The sequence below is a fragment of the Amblyraja radiata genome, chromosome 16 (assembly GCF_010909765.2).
Source record: "Amblyraja radiata isolate CabotCenter1 chromosome 16, sAmbRad1.1.pri, whole genome shotgun sequence".
Lineage (NCBI taxonomy): Eukaryota > Metazoa > Chordata > Chondrichthyes > Rajiformes > Rajidae > Amblyraja > Amblyraja radiata.
The window spans coordinates 51,134,636-51,158,210 of NC_045971.1; the positions used below are offsets into that span (position 1 = coordinate 51,134,636).

General features: G+C 42.3%; 1 protein-coding gene and 1 pseudogene across 1 annotated transcript in view; both read left to right on the forward strand.

The window, feature by feature from the left end:
• The window catches only part of LOC116982309, a 999,615-nt pseudogene that overhangs the window by 795,939 nt on the left and 180,101 nt on the right, over positions 1 to 23,575 (forward strand).
• Positions 1 to 23,575, forward strand: part of LOC116982210 (complement C3-like) — a 146,745-nt gene that overhangs the window by 76,012 nt on the left and 47,158 nt on the right. The window contains exons 25-31 of the mRNA XM_033035505.1: positions 5,511 to 5,586; positions 8,087 to 8,246; positions 9,802 to 9,897; positions 10,387 to 10,537; positions 11,534 to 11,703; positions 13,912 to 14,070; positions 16,457 to 16,516. Coding sequence (XP_032891396.1) covers positions 5,511 to 5,586; positions 8,087 to 8,246; positions 9,802 to 9,897; positions 10,387 to 10,537; positions 11,534 to 11,703; positions 13,912 to 14,070; positions 16,457 to 16,516 — 872 coding nt within the window. The remainder of the gene's footprint in view (positions 1 to 5,510; positions 5,587 to 8,086; positions 8,247 to 9,801; positions 9,898 to 10,386; positions 10,538 to 11,533; positions 11,704 to 13,911; positions 14,071 to 16,456; positions 16,517 to 23,575) is intronic.

The following is a 23,575-nucleotide window of genomic DNA, read 5'->3' on the forward strand; positions in this document are numbered from 1 at the left end:
GTAATGCAAATTTTTAGACAAGAATAAAGCACAGGTTGCAGGAGCTCAATCAGGTCAGGCAGCATCCGTTGAAAGCACCTCACATGCTCTTCGTTGAATCAAGGACTTCAGTTTTCTAGGCCCCCATTCCTTCATCTTCACCATGGATGTCCAGTGAATCTACACAGCCATCCCCCACCAGGAGGGTCTCAAAGCCCTCCGTGTCTTCCTCGACCGCAGAGCCAACCAATCCACGTTTACTGATACTCGACTCCGCCTAGCGGAGCTGGTCCTTACTCTCAATTACTTTTCATTTGACCTCCCATTTCCTCCCAAGGCGTAGCTATGGGCACGCGCATGGGCCCTACCTATGCTTGCCTCTTTGTAGGGTACGTCGAACATTCTTTGTTCGAGACGTACCGTGGCCCTATCCCCGAACTCTACCTCCGCTACATCAACGACTAGATTGGTGCTACCTCCTGCACCCGCACACAACTCACTAACGTCATCCATTTCGCCACTAACTTCAATCCGGTACTCAAATACACATGGACCATTTCCGATATTTCTCTACCATTTCTTGACCTCACTATCTCCATCGCAGGTGATAGACTCCTTGCCGACATCCACTATAAAACCTGACTACCATGGCCATCTGGACTACACTTCTTCCCACCCTGCTTCCTGTAAGGACTCCATCCCGTACTCCCAATTCCTCCGTCTTCGCCGCATCTGCACCCAGGATGAGGTGTTCCGCACCAGGGCATCGGAGGTGTCCTCAGGAAACGGGGGTTACCCTCTTCTACCATAGATGAGGCTCTCACCAGGATCTCTTCTGTACCCTGTGACTCTACTCTCTCTCCCCATCCCCCCCCCACCCGTAACAAGGGCAAAGTCCCCCTTGTCCTCACCTTCCACCCTACCAGCCGTCACGTACAACAAATAATCCTCCGTCATTTTTGCCACCTCCAACGTGACCCCACCACTTGCCACAACTTCCCATCTCCTCCCGTCTGCTTTCCGCAAAGACCGATCCGGAACTCCCTGGTCAATTCTTCCCTCCCCACCTGTACTACCCCCTCTCCTGGCACTTTCCCTTGCAACCGCAAGAAATGCTATTTGTCGCTTCACCTCCCCCCTCGACTCCATTCAAGGACCCAAGCAGTCTTTACAGGTGCTGCAGAGGTTCACCTGCACCTCCTCCAACCTCATCTATTGCATCCGCTGGTCTAGATGTCAGCTGCTCTACATCGGTGAGACCAAGCGTTGGCTTGGCGATCGCTTCGCCAAATATCTCAGCTTGATTCGCAATAACTAACCTGATCTCCCGGTGGCTCAGCGCTTCAACTCCCCCTTCCATTCCGAATCTGACCTTTCTGTCCTGGGCCTCCTCCATGGCCAGAGTGAGGACCACTGTAAATTGGAGGAGCAGCATCTCATATTTCGCTTGGGCACTTTGCACCCCAGCGGTATGAACATTGACTTCTCTAATTTCAGGTAGTCCTTACTGTCTCCTCCCCTTCTCAGCTCTCCCTCAGCCCTCTGGCTCCACCTCTTCCTTTATTCTCCCCCCCCCAACCCTCACATCAGTCTGAAGAAGGGTTTTGCCACGAAACTTTGCCTATTTCCTTCGCTCCATAGATTCTCTCAAGCGCTGAGTTTCTCCAACATTTTTGTCTACCTTCGATTTGCTTTTATTTTTTTTAATATTTTATTTTATTAGACGTAAGTGCAATCATATGGTACCAAAGTGCCTAATATATATTTTCATAATACATTTTATGTACACCTTCATATTTTTTTTGTTATATTAAAGAAAGATGAGAATAAGATAAAGAAATTAGATAGTAAAGGATAGAAAGGCGTAGGATATATAGTGTGTGAAGAAACAGAAAAAAGACAAATGAGTGAAGAAAGTTGAGAAAAAGAAAATAGAAAAAAGAGAATAAGACATAAAAAAAGGTAAGGAGATCATTGTTTATAATCTTGACCAACCCTCGTCCAGTCCTGAAACAGTTAGTTTCTACAATTGTGTTGCACCATATGATTCCAAAAAGACGACAAATGGAGAATGATTGGTCTGATTTATCCATTAGGAGTAATCGCATTTCCTCAAGATGTGCGGTGTCCAACATACTTGCAATCCACATTTTAAGCGTTGGTATTGATGTATTTTTCCAAAATTTAAGTATTAATTTTTTTGCGATTATTAAACCATAGTTAAAAAATAAATTTTGAGATGTGTTCAATTTATTCCCATCTTCCATTATTCGAAATATAATCATTTCAGTATTAGGTTCCATTCCTATATTGAATAATTTGGTAAATATTTCGAAAATATCACTCCAAAATCTATAAGGTTTTATGCAGGAAACTAAGAAATGCGTTAGAGTTGCGTTTTGAGATAGACATTTATCACAAATAAAAACGGTGTTTCGGGTCTTTCAACATCAGACACCCTCACCAAGGCGACCCAGCCGTGGTTGATCAGACCACGACTTGTGTTCAGGTGGCATTCGCTCCTCCCCATGGACCTCCTCTCCTGATCCAGAGCCATCTCGAGGCCTTCTCCGTTGCCTCTTGGTGTTCTTGATTGTCTTTCTCCTTGCCACTCCGTTTATGCCCAGTGCACTCAAGCGATTGCCCTGCAAAACCTCTGCAGCCAATCTCGATGGGCATACACCTTGCCTTCCAGCCCTGCTTGCGGCAGTCTATGACCAGCTCATCATACTTGGCCATCTTTCTCTCGTGGGCTTCATCCAGAAGGTCCTCCCACGGCACAGTCAGTTCCAACAAGACGATGTTTTTGGTCGCCTCTGAGATTGCTCAGGATGTGTTCCAACGTCCCCTTGCCTGAGCATTGCGGGCAATCTGGAGATTCAACTTTGCCCCAGATGAAGAGATTCGATGGGCTGGGCAGGACATCATACACTGCCTGGACAAGGAACTTGATGCGCTGTGGTTCAGCCTGCCAGAGCTCAGTCCATGTGACTTTTCGGTCCATGGCCTGCTCCCACCTTGTCCAGGCCCCCTGCTCCCTCAATCCAACTGCTCTGGTAGACCTCTCCTCCTCCAGCACTGCCCTCACTCACTCCTGGACCTTATTGAACCATAGTTAAACCATAGTTAAAAAATAAATGTTGAGATGTGTTCAATTTATTCCCATCTTCCATTACACCAAATATAATCATTTCAGTATTAGGTTCCATTCTTATCTTGAATAATTTTGTAAATATTTCATACATATCACTCCAAAATCTATAACGTTTTATGCAGGAAAACTAAGGAGTGTGTTATAGTTGCGTTTTGGGATAGACATGTATCACAAACTAGACCAAGTGCAGACCCGTTGGGTCTGTTCCCCCAACGTGCGGTTGTGGGGGGGAGGCGGCATGCTGCATCACACACTAACTACCCCCCCCCCTCCCGCACTCACGCTAATGGACGGGAGGAAGGGGGAGAGAGAGAGAGAGAGAGAGAGGGGGGGGAGGAGAGAGGGGGGAGGAGAGAGGGTGGAGGAGAGAGGGGGAGGAGAGAGGGGGGGGGAGATGGAGTGCTGATGGGGGCGGGGGAGAGGTGGGGAGCCGGGAGGGGGTAGGGGTGTGTGGAGGGGAGGGGGGTTTAGGGGAGGGACGGTGGGGGGAGGAGGAGGGGGGAGGAGGAGAGGGGGGAGGAGAGGGGGGGAGGAGCAGAGGGGGGAGGAGGAGAGGGGGGGGAGGAGGAGAGTGGGGGAGGAGGAGTGGGGGGGAGGAGGAGAGGGAGGGAGGAGGAGGAGAGGGGGAGGAGAGTGTGTAGGTTCTTGAGGTTTTAATGTCATAATTTCACTTTTATTCCAGTTTATTCTATATCCAGAAAAAGACCCGAATTCCTCTATTAATAAATTTGGTATGCTCGTTTGTGACTTTGTAATATATAAAAGTATATCTTTTATATATTACATTTTATCTGCATATAATGAGATTTTATTCTTTGAGTCCCTAGTATTATAGCACTGAATATTTGGATGAATTCTTCTTATTTCAGCCAGAGGTTCTATCACAAGGGCAAATAACAGGGGTGATAACGCACATCCCTACCTATTACCTCTTGATAGTTTAAATTTTTGAGATAACATGTTATTAGTTAAAATTCTTGCCATCGGTTTATCATACAATAATTTTACCCATGTTATAATAATCTCTCCAATATTAAATTTTTGCAGTACTTTATATAAGTATTGCCACTCTACCTGATCAAATGCTTTCTCTGCGTCCAAATAAATAATTAATATATCTTCTTCCTCTACTTTATGCGAGTACATTATATTCGATTTTCCAGCATCTGCAGTTCCTCCTTAAACATCTGTAGACAGTAACCTTGGAGGAGTGCTGCACAGGCTGGAGTGTCATAGGCAATTAAAGCAACCCCGAAGAGTAATGGCATGTTTACCAAATTGAAAATGGGTCTGTAGGACCATGACAATTACAAAGTTATGGTCACTATAAATGGTCTTTAGTCAAGGTCTTTAGTTGTAATTGGTGAATATAAGAATGGAATTACAAATTTGAAAATGTGGGTGCTTTGCAGTATGACTATCAGAACATTGTGATACTTGCTGAGTTGTTCAGTTTTACCTTCAATATAAGATGCTTCTTTGGGAGCTGTACTTTCTTTACTTGACAGATTGGACAGTAAAATCGGTGTATACAAACATTGCATGGATGATCAGCTGATATGTTGCAGTTTCAGCAGCGGGAAATCAGTATTAAGAGTGAAGTATATAGGACAGCGTTCAAATGAAGATAGCTAATATTTTGAACGTGAGCTACAGTATATGGAATGTGGAGAAGTTGAGAGTGATTGATGTTATCGAGATTCTGATGGAAAGTACAGAACAGCCAACTACAGCCAAATGTGAAGATGTTGTTTGCGGTGGGCCTCACACTCTGGCCATGGAGGAGGCTTCGCAATAAACAACCTGATCTCCCGGTTGCTCAGCACTTCAACTCCTCCTCCCATTATGAATCTGACCTTTCAGTCCTGGGCCTCTTCCATGGCCAGAGTGAGGTCCACAGTAAATTGGAGGAACAGCACCTCAAATTTCGCTTGGGTAGTTTTAAACCCCAGCGGTATGAACATTGAACCCTTCCCAGCTCTACCACAGCCTACTGTCTCCGCCTCTTCCTTTCTTTTTACCGGATCCCTCCCTCGACATCAGTCTGAAGAAGGGTCTCGACAAGAAACGTCACCTATTCTTTCGCTCCATAGATGCTGCCTCACCCGCTGAGTTTCTCCAGCTTTTTTGTCTATCTTTATTGCAAAGATCCGGTAGCACCATAAAAGCTAATTTGGAATTTCACACTAGTGCAACTCAACATGAATGCATCTTTAATGTGGCTTTAGTAAAAAATATATATTTTCATAAGCTCAGTGCTGAGAAATGCATGTGCATTTTCGAATTTCTTTGTTTTCTCCCAATATTTTGTTCCTCTGTATGGATACTCTAGAATTCATAGAATTTTGCTTTTTATTGTTTTCTTTTCTTCACTCAGGTTATATCACACAACTAAAATATCGCAAGGATGATTATTCTTTCGCCGTTTACGAAGATTCTCCATCCAGTACATGGTACATTACAAGCTGCATTTTCAGAGGGATATTTTGTGAAATACATTGGTGAATTTGCATTTGAAAGAAAATTAGTCAGCTAATTTGTCAAATTGGTCAAATTGATTAAGATTTTGCGGAGGTGATGGTGATTGAGGGTAGAGCAGTGAATATTGTCTATGCATATTTTAGTCAGCCATTTGATAAGGTTCCTCATGGCAGGCTGGTTTTGACTTGGTAGCCATAGTGACTCAGTAGTTTAGATTCAGCACCGCCATTCAATATGCTTTGAAAATCCAAAATCTGTACACTGTTCCTGCCTTTTCCGCATATCCCTTGATTCCATTAGCCCTAAGAGCTGAAATTAACTCTCTCTTGAACACATCCAGTAAATTGGTCTCCACTGCTTACTGTGGCAGAGAATTCCACAGATTCACAACTCTCTGGGTGAAAAAGGGTTTCCTCATCTCAGTCCTAAAGGGCCTACCCTTATTCTTAAACTGTGGCCCCCTGGTCCATTTGATAACGTTCCTCATGGCAGGCTGATTTTAACTTGGTAGTCATATTGACTCAGTAGTTTAGATTCAGCACCACCATTCAATATGATCATGGCTGAGCATCCAAAATCAGTCCTTTGTTCCTGCTTTCCCCCCCACATCCCTTGATTCCATTAGCCCTAAGAGCTAAATTTATCTCTCTCTTGAACACGTCCAGTAAATTGGTCTCCACGGCTTTCTGTGGCAGAGAATTCCACATCACAACTCTCTGGGTGAAAACATTTTTCCTCATCTCAGTCCTAAAGGGCCTACCCTTTATTCTTACACTATGGCCCGCTGGTTCTGGATTCCCCCCAACATCGGGAACATTTTTCCTGCATCTAGCCTGTCCAATCCCAAAATAATTTTATATGATCTACAAGACCCCTCTCATCCTTCTAAATTTCAGTGACTACAAGCCCAGTCGATCCATTCTTTCATCATATGTCAGTCCCGCCATCCCGGGAATTAACCTGGAGAACCTACGCTGCACTCCTTCAATAGCAAGAATGTACTTCCTCAAATTCGGAGACCAAAACAGCTCACAATTATCCAAGTGTGGTCTCACCAGGGCCCTGTACAACTGGAATAGTAAATTCTTGCTCCTCTGCTCAAATCCTCTTGCCATGAAGGCCATCATACCATTTGTTTTATTCACAGCCTGCTGTACCTGCATGCTTACTTTCGGTTTTGTTTTTACTAATTATTAATATTATTTATATTTATTTGTATTTATATTTATATATTTCGAATAGGAAAAAGTGAACAGTGAAAGTTATCTCTGATTACAATGGGACTTTATCAACTGGGTCAATGGACAGAGGAATGTCAGATGTAGTTAACTCAGTTAAATATGAGGTGTTGCATTTTAGCAAGACAACCAGGGCAGTAAACAGCATGGGACTGGGGAGTGTTACAGAACAGAGACTGCGGTGCACAGGGCATTGTTCCCTGAAAGTGGCCACATAGGTAGACGGTGGCAAAGAAAAAGATTCAACAAGTTTTCCTCAATCGGTCAGGGCACGGCGTGCATATGTTGGAAAACCATATTATAACTGTTCAAAATTAGTGAGGCCATGTTAGGAGAATGAAGGATGTTATTAAACCGGAAAGGGTTTACAATTATTTATGAGGATGTTAATGAGTTTGGACGGTTTCGTTATAAGAAAAGGCCTCATTTGCTGGGTCATTTTTTTTAAAGGAATCTAGGAGACCAAGGAATGGGCTTATGGAAGCATATAAATCATGAGGGCATAAATAAGATGATCAGCCAATGCTTTTGAGCCAAGGTGAAGGATTCTAAAACTCGATTTAAGTGGAAAGATTTATAAGGAATCTGTGAGACAACCTCTTCATAGTGAGGGTGGTGCATATATGGAATGAGCTGCCAAACGAAGTTGCAGGGACGGATGCAATTATGACATTTAAAAGTAATTTGGACAGATACTTGAAAAGGATAGCTTTGGAGGGATAATGTCAAGATTTAGATAAATGTGGCTAGCTCAGTCAGATCTCTTCTCTGGCTTGGATGAGTTGGTCTGAAGTCTCTGCTTCCATGCTGTACAAATCCATGGCTCTGTGAATTGTTTTAGAAATATGTATTCACTATAGTGAACTATTCCCATTTGGATAAAAGTATGGAAATAACAGTCCATTGAAAATAACAGTCAGTTGCCTAATGGTACAGGGTAGCGCAAATGAATTTACAATCACAATAGTTTTTATAAGGTCTCAGTGGGTAAGGTTTCTTTCATTTGATTATTTTTTTAAATGTTTAATTTCAGAATATCTATCGTCCTTGCTCTAATTGGGTCTAATAGTGCCTGGGAAAGACAGGCAATACAGTAACAGATTATGTTCCACTACTGGCGTAAAATTTCAAAACACATAGGTAGAAGATCTTTTGTGAGGGTGTATGAAAGATTAATTTCTACCCTGGGTGTTTTTTAAATGAATGAATGTATGTTGCGTTTCTCTAAATGAAGGTTGACTGCCTATGTGGTTAAGGTGTTTGCGATGGCACATAACATGATCACAATTGACCGAAATGTACTGTGTGGAGCTGTGAAGTGGCTAATATTAAAAAAACAGAAACCTGATGGTCACTTTGCGGAAGACTATCCAGTACATGACCAAAGAATTATGGTAAGTAACATGTGTTTTGGCTGCATAGAAAAATGTAATTATCATATAGTACAACACAATCAGAGGATAATCCTAACAGCAAGGCTTTGGAAATTCGTTGACGTGGGACAGTTTTCCTTTCTTTTGTTCACAGAAAGCAGACAGCCCCAGGTCACCTGTCTTTGTTGACAAGTGTTAATAAAGGGCCTCTCCCACTTGGGCGTTATTTGCGCGTCATTTACGCGACATCATTTACGTGTCACGACGCGTGTATTACGCATGCATGGCGTGCAATACGCGCGCGTGGTGAGATGCGGTGACGTAGGCAAAATCCTCACGCGCCACCTGCGTGACACACAAATGACGCCCGAGTGGGACAGGTCCTTAACTCTTGAACCAAATGAGGTACTGGCCCATTTCAGAGGGTATGAGTTGTGCACATCACTATAATCTGGGGATACATTTGGGGCAGATGGTAGAGGCTATTCTTTCTTCCCCAGAAAACATTAGCACGCTGGATGGCTGTAAATTGCCAACCCATCTTTTTTGTGATCAGATCGCATTTTTTTCAATTTGATTTAATTACATAAAATAAAAAGCTAATTACACAATGGTGACCATGGTTATAAACATATCTGGTCCTCCTAGGATAAAAAAATGTGCTTCCCCCTATGTACTATAGGTGATTTCAGTCCCACAACAATGTGATTGAGTTTCAACTACTCAACCAGACACTCGGTTGAGGACAATCAAAATAGGCAATTAATGTAGATCATTCCAGACTCACCCACTTCTCATGAATGCATGAAATACAATTTGAGCTAATGAAGTGACCATCTTAGAGTTCAGATATAGTGAGAATTTAATTTAAGTGTGGTTTGCAAATTAGAAATTTCAATATTTGAAGGATTGAATATCGAAATTTTGCATTGAACTTACACTTGTTTTTTGATTAACATAAGCATTTAAAATAAGAAGCAATTTAACGCATATATGTGCAGAACTGAAGTACATCTTGTGAAGAATGTGTAGGTGAAGTTTGGAAATAGAGAGAGGAATATGGAGAGATTTTAGAAGAGATGGGATTTGGGGAATAGGGTTCTGAGAAGTGCACGAATATAAGCATTTGTAAAGACAACGGAATAGATAGGAGAGGGAGAACATGGGATTGAGGAGGTGGTTCAACATGAAGACATTTAAAAAAGATTTTAAAAAAAGTAAACAAACTTTGAAAGACATTCAAAATTAAAGGTTTGATGAAATACAAAGGAAAGTCTTCAGCATCAAAGGCAATTTATTCCTGTTATTCATTCACAAGGAGAACCGTTAATGTACATCCAAAATTGAATGTAAATTGAATGCTATTAGCCATTTTGCAGTTTGTTGTTTCATTAATTGCAAAAATCATCATCAACAACAGACATTGACGGGACAATTGACAGTTTTCCATTAGATTTATTTTGGCCATTGATTGTTGAACACAGTTAAATCACCGGTTTAATTAAATTTGTTATTTGACATATTTCAGACATTGTTTAAATCATGAGTATTTTTCATGTGTATTCATTTACTTAAGGGAGGACTTGGAAAGGAAACCACCCATGCACCGTTAACTGCATTTGTGCTGATTGCAATAATGGAAGCTCAACGTGTTTGTTCACAACATGTTACGGTAAATCATTTTCATTTTACAATGTAAGGTATCTTGTGGATTAATTATTTCAGAGGGGCAGAAATGTGTTGGTCAAGATTTTCCCTCAATTAATAAGACCAAATCCAGTATTAAGTTAATCATTGCATGCCAGCAAATCAAAGTTGCAAAATGATGAGCTGTGAAAGACAGTTCAATTGCGTTTGGGAGACTTGGTTACTTCAGATTACATTTGGATTTCTATTTTGTTTTGTGGCAAAACTCAAATTTAGTTCCATCAACAAATATGCACAAATAACAGATTGTCCCATTAACATCTAAGACTAAGTCTGAATTCGCTAACGGGATCATGTTAATTCTCTAAAGTTCAAGTTTGGACATATGGGTGGAATTGGACAGTGCGTCAAGGTGCGAAATCAAGTGGAGAGAGCTGACCTGTAGATTCTGTGGTTAAATGCGGGATTGGGATAAGTATATGTCCAGAGCTATTTAATGCAAATATCATTTTAGAGTTATGATAACACTATCAAGAAAGCAGTATATTACCTGGAGAGGCACATAGATGGCCTTCAGGGATCCTACGGTGCAGTACTTTCAGCTTATGCCCTTTCACTGAAAGGTGTGGACAAGAAGAAAATTGTGATGAAATTTGCTTCACCAGGTAAGTCTGATTAGTTCTTGTGCCCCAACTCTAGGACATCCGAGATGCCCTTATTTAATAAATGTGCCCCCTCCCCTTCTGTCATAGATGGAATCCTTACCCTCGTCTCCTCTGTGTCCCGTAATTCTGCTCTCATTCTTTCCCCCACCCCCAGACAGAACAACGGTAGAGTACCCCCTGGTTCTTGCCTCTAACCCCACGACCCTCCGCATCCAACACATTATCCTCTGATATTTCCATCACTTCTAATGTGATCCCACCACTAATCATATTTTCCCGTATCCACCCCTTTCTGCCTTCTGCAGAGACCGCTCTCTCCGCAACCTCTTAGTTCACTCGGCCTTTCTAACCCAAACCACTCAGACCCAGTGTGAACATTGAAATTTCCAATGTTGGGTAACTACATAACCCCAATCCTCTTCCTTCTTCCACCATATACCCTCCAATGTCCCACTTTGTCTTGCATTTATTTCTCATTTCCCCCTCTTCAACCTACATTCCTTCCTCTGGCATCACAATTCACAGCGTTTCAATCCTTATGTCTCACACATTGTCTTTTCTCTAGCCCTTTCCAATAATCTGCCTATCAAAAAAATCTCCTCACCTGTATTACCCTATCACCCTATCTGAAGGGTCTCGACCCGAAATGTAACCTATTTTTCTCTCCAGAGATGCTGCCTCTCTCACTGAGTTACAGCATTCAGCATTGTGTGTCTTTTACCCTATTACCTGCCCGGCTTTGTCCTCTCCCTCCCTCTCTTCCAGATACTCCTTACAATCAGTCTGAATGGTCCCAATCCAAGATATCACCAATCCATTCTCTTCAGAGAGGTTGCCTAACCTGCTGAGTAACTCCAGCATTTTATGCCTTTTTAATAAACCAGCATGTGCATTTCCTAGTTTCTACGAGGAACTGGGATATCTGCTTTGAAATAGATGCTGCAGTTAATTGGCACATTTTTCACTAATTACTATTTTTCTCTGGCATCATTTTAGATCAATCACACTGGCCAGTAGGCGGAGATGCTAACTCTCTATATACCATTGAAGCCACGGGATATGCACTTTTATTCCTCTTGCAGCAGATGCAGTATGACGAAGCTGGTAAATTAGTGAGATGGCTGTCAAAACGGAGTGAATATGGAGGAGACTTCAGCTCTACTCAGGTAGAACAACTGCATACTTAATGTATTTTTCACATCATCAATATAGTAGTTGACTGGACCTCTCATGTACAATGTGCACCTAACCAGACAAACAAGAAATTAACAATTGCAAAAGGAATACATCTGTTTAAAATGCATTTTGACACATCTTTTGGGCTTCTTAGAGAAACATAGTAAAACTCCCTCAATGCAGCATACATTTGACTTTGATGGGTGGATGAGCATATTTTCTGCACTTTGGACTTCATTCCAGCGTACCTTTAATACACTAATGTTAAACAGTAGTTGAATAACACATTTTCCAGTGAACCTGAAGTTTGAAGAGGGTGTGTGAAATAGAAGCTAATAAGTTTCAAGGGAATTGCAGGAACCCAGGCTCGATGAATGAACAGATTCCGAGCCCCAGTGAGTGGACGTGGAGCATAGGAAATATTACCCCGTGAGCCAGACACCCCCAGCGTGATTTCCAAATAGTAGAATAACAATTTATTGGAAATTTACTGTACTTAGCAGTGTCTATATAACAATGCCTGAATATCTGAGATGTGTCAAAGTTCAAAGTAAGTATAACATAATTACTTTTGAGGTCCCAGATTTGTACTCATCATTTTTGTAAAATTTGAATTTGAGTCTTTCCCAATTTGGAACACCCTTTCTGGAACATTTATCAAAACCTCTCATTCGTTTGTGTGTTTTGGTGGAAACTCAAAACTCATTAGTTTTATTGGTGATAATCTTAGATGCGTATAAAATCAGTATTGGAATAGATAGAGTGAATTGACAGATTATTTATACCCAAGAGGACATACGTTTAAGTTGATCGAGGCAAACCTCAATACACACCTGAGGAGCAATATGTTTACTCTCAGTAGTGGGTAAATGGAACAAGCTGCCAGAAGAAGTAATTGCGGTATGTACAATAACAGCATTGAAATGGACAGCACTTGTATAGGGGTATATGGTCCAAAAGCAGGCAAATTGGACTTTATGATGGAGTATTATAGCAATGTTACAAAATTTTGAGATTTAAAAAATCAAATTTTTAATTTATCCCATCAGATAAAGCATAAAAAGAAGTTTAATTTGACACATAATTCACTTTCAAATCTTCAGTATTAAAAAAATTATGGCCATTTTCATACTCGGAAATTGGCATCTTGTTCCCTATTGCATTTTCATTGACTTAACACAAAAGCTGTGATCGAGAACATTTAAAGGCCGATAACTTTCTTAAAATTTAAGTGAACTGAAATAAATTTTCAGTTATTATAGATTGAAGCATTCTGAAACAAATATGAAACAATCTTACTTAGATGACTTGAAATTAAAGCATATAATTAGTTAGTGACCTAATTGTAGCTAATTACAAAATTCAATTACCAGATCTAAACATCTATCCATTTCTTAAGAATAGATTAACATTTTTAAATAGCCTGAGTGTCCAAATAACATTCACGCAAGAATTCAGAATATAACATAATTTTTAAATCTCATTGTCATGGGGTTATAGGCCAAATGTAAGGAATTTAATGTTTAATACCTGTAAATTAATGAGCATTTAAATCTGCTTGGGAGTGGGATTTTCTGGAACGGGACCATTCAGAACGATGAGGTTGGCGTGAATTTATACCCCCATATCTGCAGCAAATACACTGCCGGTTCTTCGGGGGGGGAGGGATCACAGTTTCGCAACTTAAAATGTGAATTCAATACATCTTAAGAAACACTTTTATACATAAAAATAAACTACTTTCTTTTACCTGGTCCTCCATAAAATCCGTCCCAGTTGTCGGCATTGACGGCTTCAGAAGCTGCTTTTTAAATAATTCCAGCGATTAACTTGTCAGGTGAATTTTTATTTAAAACCCACAGAACGGCCGTAGGAACGATTCTTTAGCAAAATCTTGCACTCCAAACAAATATAATTCAGGACCAGGTCGGGAAAAAACCCAGTTTTAACACCCCCACCCCTCCCTCAAACGCGCGAAAGTCGCGCACACGGCCAGTGGCAGAATTGCAGCGCCGTTGAAGGTAAGTTTTGTAACATACCTAGTATCATGGTCGACATTAACACATTGGGCTGAAGGGCTTTTTCCATGCAGTAAGTCTCTATCTCGATATATTGCTAATCCACGCAAGTTTAGTGAACATGCATTTTTAGTCTGAAATTTCAGCAAATATATTCAACAAGAACACTTTGCTTTCCAGGCAACGATGGTTGCGCTTCAAGCAATGGCCACGTATCTGACTGATGCTCCTCCTATCAAGAAGTCTGAATTGGATATTGATATATATATTCCCAGCAAGCAACATACTTATCAATGGGGAATTCGTCCAAAAAATATATATGTCGCAAAATCAAGAACGGTTTGTTTATATTCTCCAGAGGATTTACATATGTATTCCCATTTATTAATTCGTGATAATTTGTAATGTCTTTTCTATAACATCACTTTCATAATGTTATTTTCTAAGGGGATGTTCACAAGTGCAGGAAGTAGCCTCGGTGCAATCATCAATGTATCAGAGGAAGTGTTGGGGGATGGTGCCAGTGTATGACTGGAACAAGTACTGTTGATGTAACTAAGAAAAAGGCAGCCATAGCTGGAAAATACTCGTGTACCCTTGGCTATACCCTATCTAATAGTCAATAGTGCTTTATTTGTCATGAAGGCAACTGCACAGTGAAATTTATTTTGCGTATATTCCACATGCAAGCGTTACCATGATTGGCGCCATTATTCAACGTCCGGTCGGTCCGTGCACTCGATGTACTGGAGCAGTGCCCACGAACTGATATCCCTCACCTCTTCTGTCCTTGATCAGCCATCTTTGTGTCCCGGGGGTGCCTCTTGCAGCTGACCTTGAAAGCACTGGAAGCATTACCTCATTCACTCCCCTATTCGTCCTTGCTCTACCCGACTTCTCCAGCTCCCTTTCGGTTACAATGTCTGCCAAGCATTCAGGCGGGTTTCTGATCCCATCAACTGCAAGACTTCGGGCGAGTTACCGCCGACCGGGACCCTTCGGGCAAACTCCAACCAGCCTTCGAGCGAGTTACCGACGTCTGTGAGCCTTCGATTGGACACAAAGTCTTTGGGTGGGTTTGCAGTCCTGCCCGAGACCACGGCGGTCGGATCCTCCATTGTTTCACAGCAGATGAGTCCTCCTCTGCCTAACCGCATCGGGCATGTCAGGCCTGCTTGCAGGAATGTCCCATGTGTTGCTTTCTTGTAATTTGCAGAAAGTGAGAGGAGTCAAATGAGAACCCACTTTTGGTGTACCCGGTGTGCCCTACTTTATATCAGTGAGACTTTAGACTCGGCGACTGTTTCATGGAACATTTATGATCTTTCCAACTAGGCCTGCTGGATGCTAAGCATTTTAACTCTCCATCCCATACTGACCTAGGTTTCCTCCATGACCAACATGAGGCCACACATAAACTGGAGGAACAGCACCTCATATTCCACTTTGGTAGCTTATAATGTAATGGTATGAACATTAGATTCTCTAATTTTAGGTAACTAACCTACAAACAAATCCCCTTTCTCCCACTCTTCCCTGTGGCCCTCCTAGACTTGCACCCATTTCTCCCCATCTGCCAATCTTCCACCTATATTTCTCCCCACCACCCGGTCAACTTTCTCCCCACCACCCGGTCCTCACCACAATCACTCCGAGGAATGGTCCTGACCCAAGACGTCACCCATCCATGTTCTCCAGAGATACTGCCAGACCCACTGTGTTACTCCAGCACTGTATCCTTTATTAAACCAGCATCAGCACTTCCTTGCATCTTCAGCACTTTTAGTGCTAGAATCCATTTTAGCTGATAATTTGGATCAGGTTAAGCTTTACTCTGTAAAATTCAGCAGATTCAGTGGTACATCAGAGAATTATATGTAGGTCAGTGATCAAAGGACAATTCTTAAGTTTTCCCATCCTCATACTGGAAGCACGAACAGCATGGAGGAAATTGAGATTCTTGGATGGGTGTGAATGGGAAAGGCATTTGGAGATTTGCAAGGGGCTGAGTGAAAGCACAGAAAAAAGTAGCCCAATGTGTCGGCAAAGCTTCAACCTTGCTTTTTGATAATGCTGTGTCTGGAAAAGTGGTTAGTTCCAAGTGCTGGTTGGCTATTACTTCACAAATCTCTTTGGGGTTTATAAAAAAAGATTGACATTTTAAACTAAATTTGCTGAGAGATATTTAACGATGTATTTTCCAACCGTGTCCATTATATTTCCTGCTCAGTCACTTTTAGGCACCCTACTGGGGCACAGGGAGCATGGGCGTAATCTGGAGTCCAACCTGGTTAGCTAATGGACAAAGTTTGCAAAAGGCTTGCATATTGTTAGTCTATTTAACTGCCTTAAAAAAAGATCCAGTAGTAAACATCCAAAACATCAAGGTGCATCTGTACCTTTATCACTATTGCTCCATGTATTGGCCACAGGATGAAATTAACTATTTGATCCGGGCAGGGAGTTTAGGTAAAGCAAATCCCACTGTTGGAAGGACAGCAATACTGCACAACAAGAACTCCTTCCCTTTCTCATCTTGTCAATCACATTCTGAGACCAAGGACCCTCCATGCCTGTTTTGCCGTTTATCAGAATGTGACAGCATAAAATGTTAGTATGTCATATAGTAAAGGTATTGGTGCACAAACCCTGGTAATCTTATCTGAGCTGTTTCATTGTATTTTTACTTGATGAGACTAATATCTAACCTATATTTTTATTTCAGTTTAATGACTTCGCAAATTTTACTGTACAGGTAAAGGGGCAAGGACAAGGATTATTAAAAGTAAGTGCTGGTCACTAATGTTTCTTTGGTTCCTTCTGGATTCCTTCTGGATTTATTAATGGCCCTTTTTTATAGACCTGATAACATTATATAATAGAGTGATCACAATTCATTTTAAAGCACCCTACTTCTGACAGACAATGGCCAGATAAGAAGATAAATGAACATTACTCCTGTTCACTCATTTCATTTTCTGCAATAGGCTCAAGTGTCTGAATGTGAAGAATGCAAATACAAACAATAGCAGAATGAAAATTGAGAAAAGGCCTGATTTTAAGTTGGTGAGGGAAAACAAAGGAGAATGTTTTAGAGAAAATAAGCACAGAAAAGTACAGGGTAAACGTCTTTGTAGATACCACAGAAAATATATAGGAAGGAACTGCAGATGCTGCTTTAAACTGAAGATAGACACAAAAATCTGGAGTAACTCAGCGGGACAGGCAGCATCTCTGGAGAGAAGGAATGGGTAACGTTTTGGGTCGAGACCATTTTACAAACTAGTTAAGGAAAAAGGTAAATATAGTCTGCCTAGTTACAAGAACAAACAAGGTAATAATAACACTGTGCATGAGTGATGAAATAACTGCCGAACTGAAGTTAACATCAGAAGACGTAACTGACAGCAGGATTAACCATGGAGAAGATAATCAATTGGCAAGGTTAAAAGATGAGGACAAATGTCAATGTTGTAGACATCAACTGAAATTGCAAAGTTAAGTTGCCAAGGAATGTTAAAAATAATAAATCATAGTGGGCAAAATAGGAGAGCGAGAGATACACATCATTGAGGTACATGGAATAAACTTGAAGAGTTAAACAATATGCCTTGACGTTTAATTGGGACACTGTTGTGGGTGTAATTAATGGTAGTTGGTTGCCAGCAGTAATTTTTCTTCATCCATTTAAGGATTGTATCATGTGCCAATCTCCTCTATGTGCGGCAATGACATGAATGAAGTGAAGTGTTCCAGTCTTCCAAGACCCCTGGAATAAAAATACTTTTTCCACTTCTCATGCCATGTGTATACGTTTGTGCATTCTGGTGCAGATGATTAGAAGTTTAGAAAGAACAGAGTTGTCATCGTCGGCTCTACCCACAAAGTCAAGTATAGTTATCCTCCTAGTGTGTCCTTTCTGCAGGACTTGAATTAGCTTAAAAGACAGATCTTGAAGTCACTAACTTAATTTCCCTCCAGGTGGTCACCTACACGTGACACCTCTCACCAGAGGCAGACGGTGTCCCACAGACACCCACCTCACGATCCTTGACTGAGAAAGATCCGTGTTCAACGGCACTCTCCCTACTGCAGCCATCTTTCGCCTGGTCAGATGTTGTGGTCTCCACCTGCTGGTCAGTTACCATCCTCCGCCTATTCCATCATTGAGGTATTTTTCTTGGGTCGCACTATGTCAGGAACCTCTCCCTTGACCCATATGTCACGGGTGAGCTTGCCAGGAGCATAGCTCCAGACAGTTTAGCTTCAGGATCTTAGGCACACACAAGGTTCTGCACCAGACAAGATAATAATCTTTGGAATAGGTCTCTCATATAGTAAGCAAGGCATTAGAGCAGACCAAATTGACAAGTTAAATTAGGCAAGGCAAGGCAAGGCAACTTTATTTATATAGCACATTTCATACACGAGGCAGACTCAAAGTGCTTCACATAAAAACATGTCATACAATAAAATGAAATAATAAAATGAAATAAAATAGAAGAACTAAAAGAAAAGAAAAGCAAAATTAAAAATGCATTATAAAAAGTGCAAAAGTTAAAAGTGCAATGTAGTTAAGATTTAGCTGAAAGCTAAAGTAAACATAAAAGTTTTCAGTCTTGTTTTAAAAGTGGTCAGAGTTGAGGCAAGTCTTCAATCTTCCGGAAGTTTATTCCAGTTATTTGTTGCATAGTAACTAAATCCTGCTTTCCCATGTTTTGTATTTACTCTGGGAATCACTAGCAGATTGGTTTCAGAAGATCTTAGCGGTCTAGAAGGCTTATATAGTGGAAGCATGTCAGTGATATACTTTGGTCCTAAACCATGCAGTGATTTATAGGTGAGCAGCAGGATTTTAAAATCAATTATCTGACATGCAGGGAGCCAATGTAAGGATTTAAGAATTGGTGTAATGTGTTCAAGTTTTTTTGTTCTTTGTTAGAACTCTAGCAACAGCATTCTGAACAATCTGTAGCTGCCTGACAGTTTTTTTTCGGAAGACCTGCAAGGAGACCGTTACAATAATCTAGCCTGCTAGTGATAAAGGCATGTACACGTTTTTCTAAGTCTTGAGGACTTAGGTGGAATATAATAAAGAAACATACTGCCAATGTGATGGGTGCAGGCATTCTATTGGCGAAGCCACAAACCAATTTAACCGTTAATCGGAAACAATTACTCTGCAAGGAAAAACAAGTAGGGAACTGAAATAACAGCAGAAGTCACTCATTTGCAGCCAATTTCTATGAGTATGGTCACAAAATTGTTAGACCATCAGTAGGGGCATGAAATTACAACAAAACATTTCTATTTAATTTAACCACATTTTAAACTCTTGGATATTTACCTGTGCAAATATTGTTTAGCATCAAGTATTCGCTTTTTTAAAAAACGTTGACGATTCTACTACAAAAATCCTTGATGATCCAGATTTCTTTATACAGACTTTGTTTGTATTTATTGGTGAAAAGATGAATTTTCTCAGGTGAGATCTTCAGTAATATGGAGAGCACCTGTAATTTTGGAAAGAGATGGGTTAGACATTATGAGCCATTCATTCAGAAAGAGTGAAGTGCTCTACATTAACAGGCAGAAAATGTGGTTTCCCTATTTTGAGAGGCGAAATGATGGAACTAATAATCAATAACTGTATTGGCTACGATAGGATATGGGTTTGGGAACTGTCAATCTATCTTCACACATTTTCAGTCAAAGTGGAAGGAAACTGAAAAAGTAAAAGAAGACCTAATTAAGCTTACAGAATGGAACGAGCTGTCAGAGGATGAATGAATGAATACGTTATAGTCACATGTGATAACTCACAGTGAAATTCGTTGTTTGCATAACCAAAGTATGCAAATAGTCGCCCAAACCAACGACGGACCGAGAGTTGTGGCAGGAACTATCGCAACATTTAAGAAACAGTTAGACAGGTCCATGGATAGGACAGGTTTGGAGGGTTATGTGCCAAACACAGGCAGGACTAGTGTAGCTGGGACATGTTGGCCTGTGTGGGCAAGTTGGGCCGAAGGCACTAATGCTTCTGAAATTGTTAATTAAGGTTATTATAATTAAGGTTGCCAATTAATTGCTTTTAAAACACATGAGCATTGCAAGAGCAACTTAACACGGTAAATTAATGCATTACTTATACAACTTGCAGTACTTTTCCAGGTCACATGCAGCATTGAATGGTAGACATCCCTTCATTTTTTTAATCATAGAAAACCAAGTCCTTTGTTTCAAGAACAGGAGTGACTGTATAAATTGTGTCTGGCGAGGATGGGAGAGTGAAGTGGGTGATGTGGGACTGGGATTTCGAAACTAGAAAAGGGAAGAGAGATGGGTGGATGAAGAAAGGTGAGAGGGTTAATGAGCGAGGAAAAAAGAGAAGAGGATGGGATTAGGGAGAGGAAATAAGGGGAGGCGAGCTGTGAATGAACATAATTGGAGTCAGTGTTATTTAAAACAAACACAAATAATTTGGTTTATCAATATGTATCTTCTCAGTTCTAATTTCATCCTTCTGAATCATTCCTAAACCTTCTATAGTGCTTCTATATCAATATTATATACAGAGTGATCATAAATTCATAATTTACCACCTATCACAGAAATAGAGTCAAACGCAAATACACCTGACATTGTTAACAACCTCAATCCAGCAAACAAATTGATGCATTAAAAGCAATTTTACTTCGGAGTCACGTGATTGACTACGTGAAGACGACCCCACTCGTGCACATGCGCGTCCATATCGTCGTCATGGCGAACGACGATATGGACGCGTATGTGCACGCGTGGGATCTTCTTCACGTAGTCAATCACGTCGCTGCCTGCCAGCGGTAAGTTTAAACTAAAAAGGTAAGGTTATTATTTCTTACCTGTGTTGGATTCCGTGCAGGAACCTCTTTTTACAGAGGTTTCCTGTCGGTGTTTTTCGCGAGGCCGATGAGGGAACCAGATACGGGCTGTGGGGAGACCCCGGTTCCGACCGCGGAAGTCGGTAGCTGGATAAGGTCGGGTTTGTGATTTTAACTCACTGACAACACGGTCAGTGACTTCCAGACGCTGGGGAAATATCCCAGTTGGGTGTCACTGCAGCACAGCGTTAGAGTTGCTGCCTTGCAGTGCCAGAGACCCGGGTTCAATCCTATCTACGGGTACTGTTTGTACGGAATTTTATGTTCTCAAAGGACAACGTGGGTTTCCTCTGGATGCTCCGTTTTTAGAACGGTCAGCCCTATTGACGGGAGGGTTCCCCTCCGATAATATATATAGATGCTGGGGTTCCCCGCAGTGGTGGGGTAAAACCGATTAGAGTGGTCAACCCTAGTGCCGGGAGGGTTCCCGTCCGGTAATATATACAGATGCTGGGGTTCCCGGGGAGTGGAAATCCAGCAGCAATGCGGATCCCAGATCGTAGTGCTCCCCAGGATATGGGATAAAAATAACCAGGACGGTCAGCCCTAGTGCCGGCAAGGTTCCCCTCCGGTAAAGTATAAAAATTTGGAAGTTGGCCAGGATGGAGCTCCTAATGGAGAGGATGCTCCATCTAGACACTAGGGAGTTGTGTCACCGCGGGCCTATGGGAGAACCCGCGCCAGCAGCGCCTTTGTACAGGGCTGCTTAATGTGGATGCCTAGTCTATGGCAGCGCCGGCCTATGGGAGAGCCCACGCCAGCAGTGCCTTGTAACAGGGCTGCTTAATGTCTCCCTCTAGGAGGAGGAGAGCATAGCGGGTCAGTATAAGTCTGACGTCAAGTCTGTGGCAGCGCCGGCCTATGGGAGAGCCCGCGCCAGCAGCGCCTTGTAACAGGGCAGCTTCATGCCTCTCTTTTTTGGAGGAGCATGCCGGGTCAGTATAATCTGACGCTGAGTCTGAGGGTAGAGCTGTGGAGCATGCCCCAAGGGATGAAGGGCACGTGTCAGAAGTACAATTTCTGGCAGCAAGGGTTGCCATCCCAATACAATGCAGTGAACACTGCTCGGGGGGGGGGGGGCAGCCGCCGAACCTGCTATTCAGGTAAGACCTATTCAACGGGGAAAACCTGGAGGACGAAGCACAAGCTGTTGGGCCATTCAAGGCCAACAATGAGCAAAGCTTCATCTTTCGACGATAACACACCGCACGTCTTCATCGATAGTAAGCGGTTCACTGAAGCTGGTGGCAGCATGAAAGCGGGCCAGAGGCTCCACGCACTCTGTCAGTTCTACTCTACAACTAAGGAACACTTACAAGTTGGTAAGATTTACACTTGGTTGCACAATACACAAATGATTAAGACATTGTCGTCTCCTTGGAGGCATCTAAACATATAAAAACTGGACAATACTAGCATTCCTAGCAGGTTGGAATTGGGCCAGAATTGTGTTTTGAGGCAGGCTCATTATTTTCTGGCCAGGTTTGCCTTCAAAACAGGCTCAGGAAACTGGGCAGAGTTGTTTTTTCAAGGCAGGTCCCGAATCGGGGCCAGAATTGTCTCCGACACAGGGTCGGGGTTGATTTATGCAGGAGTAGACACTGATTTCCAGATCTCACTGCACCAGGGCTGCTACATCAACAGCAAGGGTTATTTACGTTTGGCTGGGCCACATCCTAACGGCTGCAGCATGGTCAAACGAAAGTTTTTCCAAACATTTACCATAGATCTTTATTTTACAAACCCATTGCCAGACCAAGGGTATTTGTCAACTCTATTTTACGTTTCATTTTTAGTTACACCCGGATGAGAGGTGTTACTATTATTATTACTATATTTAACAGCATCAGCATGTTTTAAATCTATGTCATGACTGTATGCATTATGAATGTTTCCCTCATCTGTCAATGAAGCAGTTGTGGTTGTGTAGACTCGTTTCTCACGGCATGAAATCACAGAGCTTTGAAATCTTCACGTAGTCACTCACGTGACTCCGAAGTAAAATAGTAAGATCAAACGAGAAGTTACCAGTTTGAAGTTTGATCTTTATTTTATGAGGAGTTACGTTGGTGAGTGCGTGCCCTCCACTCTCAACCCTCTCTCACAAAGGTCATCTGGTAGTTCTGGGTTTCTGATCTTACTATGATACTTCAATTACTTTTATTCTGTGATTTCACACCGCTGCTTTGCAGATTGACGCGCATGCGCACGAGCGGGGTCTTCTTCACGTACTTACCAACGTTAGGACCTCTGTACTTTCTACAACTGGGAATCGGAAATGGCGCCAAACTGGTGACTCTGTATACCAGGAGTCTCCAAACGATGCCTCTGTCCTCTCTCTGTCTCTGCCCTCTCTCACTGCCCTCTCTCTCTATGCCCTCTCTCTCCCTGCCCTCTCCCTCTCTAGCCGCTCCTGCGCAGTTGGGGGCTGTGCATGTGGATAGGGCGGGGGATAGGGTTTAAGGACCAAATTAATAATAATAATATAATATCTAGGTGGGGGGTTAGTGTGTGTGTGGTGGGGGGACGGGGTGGTTAGTGTGTGTGACACTGCAGGCCGCCCGCCCCCCCCCCGTACTCGCCGTCTGACGCGCCGAGGATGCGAGGCCATGGAGCTGAGGCTCTCTCTGAGGCCGACGGCTGCTGGGCCCCTCTCCTCTCTCCTAACTCCCTCATCCCTTCTCCCCTCCCCTCTCGCCCCATATCTCCCCTTCCCCTATCTCCCCCTCTCTCTCTCTCTATGTATCTGCCCCCTCTCCCCCCTCCCCTTCTCCCTCCCCTTCCTCTATCTCTCTCTCCCCCTCCTTTCTCTCTCTCCCCCTCCTTTCTCTCTCTCCCCCTCCTTTCTCTCTCTCCCCCCTCCGCTCTCTCGCTTCCCCCTCCTCTCTCTCTCCCCTCTCTCACCCCCTCTTTCTCGCCCC